The 6,491-nt window shown below is 51.5% G+C and overlaps 1 protein-coding gene across 1 annotated transcript; it reads right to left on the bottom strand.

Annotated features, from left to right (window-relative positions):
* Window positions 1-1,321: 1,321 nt before the first annotated feature.
* LOC123452270 (senescence-specific cysteine protease SAG39-like) lies at window positions 1,322-3,322 on the bottom strand. The gene is made up of 2 exons (XM_045128902.1): window positions 2,764-3,322; window positions 1,322-2,287 (listed from the first exon to the last, which is right to left on the bottom strand). Exons 1-2 carry the CDS (start codon window positions 3,230-3,232, stop codon window positions 1,707-1,709), a joined length of 1,050 nt encoding a protein of 349 aa, XP_044984837.1. The 5' UTR covers window positions 3,233-3,322; the 3' UTR covers window positions 1,322-1,706.
* Window positions 3,323-6,491: the final 3,169 nt, after the last annotated feature.

Below are 6,491 nucleotides of genomic sequence, written 5' to 3'. Positions count from 1 at the left end.
AATATGAAGCTTGTATGTTTTATTTTTGTCTTTACTTGTGTTGAGTTTGATCGTACGCATTTGCGTGTATGATTAGCGTACGATTAATTCGAGGGCGTTACATGCATCTCCGCGACCCCAACGACCCCGACATGCTGCCCGTGCCGGCACAAGCATCGGCTCCATCTCCATCATCGACCCCGTCGCCTTCCGTTAGCACGTCGCAGCACCAGTTGCCGCCTAAGAGCGGCTCACGGCAGCACAGGCGACCGCACCGTCGCCCCCGCCCCCTCCTCCGCCTCCTCCCTCCATCGTGGCGACCGACTACCCGTGATTGAACGGGGCCGTTGACATCCAGGAGTTGGTCGGGCCCCCTGTACACCCGCGTGAGCTACCCCGGGGCCGCCGGGGGCCAATAGAAGAACGCGGGGACGCCGCCGCCACCTGGGACCGCGTCGACGCCGCCGCAGAGGAACCCCGCTCCGCCCGAGACCTGCGAGAAGATGAGGTACGACGCAACGGGCAAGGCGGGGGAGTTGTAGGCCGACTAGCTCGCGCTGGCCGCAACGCAGTGGACCGTGTCGCTGGAGCTGGGCGACAGCGGCGGCGTGCACGAGGGGACGGTGGCGGGGTGCTGTGGCAGGGCCAGAAGGCTATTTTGACCGGTCAACCGGACAAAATACGGAGCTCTACGATGAACCAATGACCGTATAATCACTGCAACTCGTATTCAATGACCGTATTAAGCGTATTCCGAAGTTCAGTGATCGTAGTGTGCCTCACTCTCAACTTCAATGACTGCTAGTATATTTATCTCTTTGGTGTACATGGTGTAGATGCTCTAAGGAGAGATACGGCTGTTTGCTAGCCGGGCCAAGCCAAATATGTCAATTCTCAATCTCAACCTCTGCACACCTACAAAATCAAAGCTAGGCCATTCATATGCCCACCGGCCAGGATCCGTGCGGGTTCCATTTCCATATGAAGGGAGACTATCGGAATGAACTCGTCCAGTTATCCTCCTCCGGCTCTTCCCCACCCTGCTCTTCTGATCCTGTTGCAGTGCCAATCCAGCCAGTTCGCGGCCGCCAAGAAACAGAGCAACGTCGTTTGTCCGCCCGACGTGTGAATGTCGTGCACACACAAGACCATGACGGAAACAGTGAAACATGGTCCAGTGGCTCTAGGCCGCTCCGAGCTGATAAAGTCGTTTTTGGATGCACTCCACGCGATGAGTCAAATAGCTACATGGCCATCCACTGTCAGCATGAACACCATCACTGTCGATGTACGTAGCTAGTACGGCAACCAGCAATGGAACAGTGTATATGCAACGGTGAAGTACGCAATCCAATACGTCTTCTGTATATATATTTCCTTTGCGGTGAAATATGCAACCCAATACATGTTCTGTAGTCACAACTTCCTACAAGCCAATCTGTACAAATTCATCATGATTTCATGATAAATGCAGACGCAGCTACGTATACAATACAAACAACCCCGCACATACTGTACTTGCTTGGGTCGTCACAGTAGCTATTTATCATCTACTACTACACATCTATATGTACACACACACATACAATCTTAATTAATTTTAGATTATTTATGTACTAGCTAGTTTAGTCGATCGGATGAGCCATGGATGTGTCAGGTACGCACGGTGCTTATAGCGTAGCGTAGCCAGCCAGCCAGTGACGTGCACCACTGACCGAATCAGCTAGCTAGACAGGGTAAGACGCGAGCTGGGCGAGGCCGCAGACGCCCTCGCCGCGGACACCGCGGCGGATCCTGACGTAGCCGCCCTCGCCCCACGACCCGCCCCACGAGTTCTTCATGATCCAGTACTTGGTGCCGTCGCTCGCCGTGCCGTACCCGACCGCCGTGATGGCGTGGTTGAGCTCCGTGCCGCAGCCGGACCCGCCCAGCACGCCGCTGTCGTAGAACCGGAACACGCTGTCGCCGCCGTTGATGGCCACGGACACGGGCTGGTGCGCCACGGCCGCCATCAGCGCCGCCTCGTTGTTGGCCGGCACGTCCTCGTACCCCCGGATGGACGCGGCCGACGCCGAGCGGCGGCACGACCCGTCCGTGCCGCGGTACGGGTAGGACGACTCCGTGGTCAGACCGCCGCGGTTGATCATGTACTCGAAGGCGTTGTCCATGAGGCCGCCGGCGCAGCCCTCGTCGTCGCCGTACACGTCGCAGTCCACCAGCTGCTGCTCCGACAGCGACACCAGCCGCCCCGTGCGGATCTTCGTCAGCCCCTCCACCGCCGCCACCGCCGAGAACGCCCAGCAGCAACCTGCATATGGATGTCACCCCACACTTATTTGATTAGACGATGAAACAGAGCCAATTAAGTTTAGGACATGTCGGAAATGAACAATTAAGAATGTACTCTACTCCAATCATTGAAGTAAAGTTAACGTTGACCCTCTTGCTGTCTGGGCTGACCGAAAAGTGCACGCATGACTTGTTTGTAGACTCTGGTCATCCCGGTAGAATCTCACGTCATTTTTTTACTTTCCCGTTTGACCGTACGCGCGTGTTGTCACTTGCAAATTCTCTTACAACATTTTTATTTAGAAATCTAAAAAAGTTCGATTCAGGTGGTAATTGTTCAGGTGCTTGCAATGTTCTGTAGCTTAATTAATATATGGATGCATCTGCAGTAGCGTGCGTGACAGTGTTGTCGTGTGTTTTTTTTGCTCAATGACAGTGTTGTCGTGTTTTATTTCTTTGGCTCAATGACAGTGTTGTCGTGTTGATCGTACGTACCGCAAGAGCCTTGGTCCTTGACGCCGGTGACGGCGCCCATGGCCCTCCAATCCATGCTCCCGGCCGCGTCGGCCAGGCTGAAGTTCTCGTACCTGAACCTCCCAGCGCCGCTCCCGGCGCCAGCCGCGGCCGCCGGCGGGCGCCGGAGGCCGGTCCTCGCGGCGCGGAACTCCTCGTCGGTGAGGTCGGCGAACCTGTTGGTAGCCAGCCGGTGGGTGCTGTCCTCCGCGGAGTTAAACGAGTCGATGAGCTTGGCGTTGGCGCGGAATACCTCCAGCCGCCGCGCCTTCTCCTCCTCGTTCGCGTACGTGCGCCCGTGCTCCGCCATCCACTTCTCGTGCCTCGACACCATGGCAGCCTCGACGGTGATGGCTTCGTCGCCGGCGAGCTGCCGCGCCGCCAGCGCACGGGGAGCGGCCACGGCGCTGCTCATGGCGAGGAGTGCGAGGATTAACGTGGACAGAGACATGGTTAGGCTGTGGGAGTGTACGGCGCCTAGAGCTAGAGCTCAGAGTGTGTGGCAAGGCTACGTGTTGCTTAAGCTACTTCTCGCTTGCCCAAATGCTGCAAGGATGGCATGGGTTTATATAGAAGGAAAGCTAGGCAGGGATTTTCAGGTGCATATTAAGGAAATGTACACGACCACACTAGCACCACATTCACGACGTCACTCACTCGCTCACACCCATACACGTCCTTTCACACTCTGTGCATGCACGCTACTGCCTTCCGTTGCAAGTTGCGCGTATGACGTATTTTGATTGTGAATTTTGACCCTATGAGCAAGTGATGATTACGAAATAGCAAAAAGAAGAAGATGTTTTTAAAGAAGAATCCAGACAATTTTGGGTAACCCAACATGTAAATTATTGTGTTAGTTATCGAGATCAAATCCTCACGTCGTGCATGTTGCAGTGGAAGGAGTACGCGCTAATGAGGACTCTGGTCCTTAGCAAGTCACTAGCATCATATTCAGGCACACACGCATGCGCAACTCTTTGCATATGCATGCAAAAAGTATGTTTGATTTGCGGCCACACGAGTAAACTTTGCGGACTATGTTGCCAACAAGTTTTGCAAGTGTTTGTGACCACATATTTTGTTTGGCTTGGCACTTTTTGTTTCAATTGAACAATTTTGTCACAAACATGTATATTACTGATTCATTTTCCCGAATTTGAAGCGCATAGCCCTCAGTGACTAGTATTTTTAAGCACGGTTCATAGACATGCGCACACCTTATCTCTGTAAACACCTTCAAAAGACTGTGTAGGCCCCGAATCTTTTTTCACTGAACACGCATCACTGAAAGACTTGAAATAAATCCAGAAAATACGACCACCAATACCAAGTCTAGGAATTAAAACCTATTGGGTTGGTTTCACCATAAAAAGTCCTAATTGTCCAAGCTATGATGAGTTCTTCCCAATCTACTAGTTAAGGAGAAGACAATAGCCTAGCCAATTAACGTGAATCATGCAATTGCAAGACTACACGTCTCCAACGACCTTCATGGAACACGAGAGCACACATGACACCACGATTTACCTGGCTACTGTAACGCCCGAGCCAAACCCACTAGTGCACCTACAAGTTTCTAGTCGTTGTACATGCCGACATGTGGTCTATACTAGCCTCACATACCAACATTGCTCACCTTGTTGACATAAGTAGTATATCATTTCTATTAAGGTGGAATGTCACATGCACCCTAACTCAAAGGAACATGCTGTTGGAAATATGCCCTAGAGGCAATAATAAATTAGTTATTATTATATTTCTTAGTTCATGATAATCGTTTATTATCCATGCTATAATTGTATTGATTGGAAACACAATACTTGTGTGGATACATAGACAAAACACTGTCCCTAGTAAGCCTCTAGTTGACTAGCTCGTTGATCAAAGATGGTCAAGGTTTCCTGGCCATAGGCAAGTGTTGTCACTTGATAACGGGATCACATCATTAGGAGAATCATGTGATGGACTAGACCCAGACTAATAGACGTAGCATATTGATCGTGTCATTTTGTTGCTACTGTTTTCTGCGTGTCAAGTATTTGTTCCTATGACCATGAGATCATATAACTCACAGACACCGGAGGAATGCTTTGTGTGTATCAAACGTCGCAACGTAACTAGGTGACTATAAAGATGCTCTACAGGTATCTCCGAAGGTGTTCGTTGAGTTAGTATGGATCAAGACTGGGATTTGTCACTCCGTGTGACGGAGAGGTATCTCGGGGCCCACTCGGTTATACAACATCACACACAAGCCTTGCAAGCAATGTGACTTAGCGTAAGTTGCGGGATCTTGTATTACGGAACGAGTAAAGAGACTTGCCGGTAAACGAGATTGAAATAGGTATGCGGATACTAACGATCGAATCTCGGGCAAGTAACATACCGAAGGACAAAGGGAATGACATACGGGATTATATGAATCCTTGGCACTGAGGTTCAAACGATAAGATCTTCGTAGAATGTGTAGGATCCAATATGGGCATCCAGGTCCCGCTATTGGATATTGACCGAGGAGTCTCTCGGGTCATGTCTACATAGTTCTCGAACCCGCAGGGTCTGCACACTTAAGGTTCGACGTTGTTTTATGCGTATTTGAGTTATATGGTTGGTTACCGAATGTTGTTCGGAGTCCCGGATGAGATCCAGGACGTCACGAGGAGCTCCGGAATGGTCCGGAGGTAAAGATTGATATATAGGAAGTCCTGTTTTGGTCACCGGAAAAGTTTCGGGCTCATCGGTAGTGTACCAGGAGTGCCGGGAGGGGTGCCGGGGACCATCGGGAGGGGTGTCACGCCCCAAGGGGTCTCATGGGCTATGGGAAGAGATAAACCAGCCCCTAGTGGGCTGGAATAAGTTCCCACTAAGGCCCATAAGGTTTGAGAAGGAAAAAACACAAGGTGGAAAGAGTTTCCAAGTGGGAAGGTGGAATCCTACTCCAAGTAGGATTGGAGTAGGACTCCTCCACCTCCAATTTCGGCCAACCCTTGAGGGTTTGAGGCTGCCTCTTCCCTCCCCCTCCCTCCTATATATACTGAGGTATTAGGGCTGATTTGAGACAACTTTTGCCACGGCAGTCCGACCACATACCTCCACGGTTTTTCCTCTAGATCGCGTTTCTGCGGAGCTCGGGCGGAGCCCTGCTGAGATTAGATCACCACCAACCTCCGGAGCGCCGTCACGCTGCCGGAGAACTCATCTACCTCTCCGTCTCTCTTGCTGGATGAAGAAGGCTGAGATCATCGTCGAGCTGTACGTGTGCTGAACGCGGAGGTGCCGTCCGTTCGGCACTAGATCGTGGGACGGATCGCGGGACGGCTCGCGGGGCGGATCGAGGGACGTGAGGACGTTCCACTACATCAACCGCGTTCACTAACTCTTCTGCTGTACGATCTACAAGGGTACGTAGATCACTCATCCCCTCTCGTAGATGGACATCACCATGATAGGTCTTCGTGCGAGTAGGAAAATTTTGTTTCCCATGCGACGTTCCCCAACAGTGGCATCATGAGCTAGGTTCATGCGTAGATGTCTTCTCGAGTAGAACAAAAAAGTTTTTGTGGGCGGTGATGTGCGTTTTGCTGACCTCCTTAGTCTTTTCTTGATTCCGCGGTATTGTTGGATTGAAGTGGCTTGGACCGACATTACTCGTACGCTTACGAGAGACTGGTTTCATCGCTACGAGTAACCCCGTTGCTCAAAGATGA

This window comes from Hordeum vulgare, chromosome 5H (genome assembly GCF_904849725.1).
Source record: "Hordeum vulgare subsp. vulgare chromosome 5H, MorexV3_pseudomolecules_assembly, whole genome shotgun sequence".
Classification (NCBI taxonomy): domain Eukaryota; kingdom Viridiplantae; phylum Streptophyta; class Magnoliopsida; order Poales; family Poaceae; genus Hordeum; species Hordeum vulgare.
The sequence above is the reverse complement of the archived record's forward strand: the minus strand, read 5'-3'. Positions and strand labels throughout refer to the sequence as shown.

What these genes read in the sequence shown, in the direction of transcription:
- LOC123452270 (XM_045128902.1), bottom strand. Translation starts at nt 3,232, where the DNA reads ATGTCTCTGTCCACGTTAATCCTCGCACTCCTCGCCATGAGCAGCGCC. An exon ending in CAAGGACCAAGGCTCTTGCG is followed by an intron (nt 2,288 to 2,763) that starts GTACGTACGATC and finishes ATCCATATGCAG; the next exon opens with GTTGCTGCTGGGCGTTCTCG.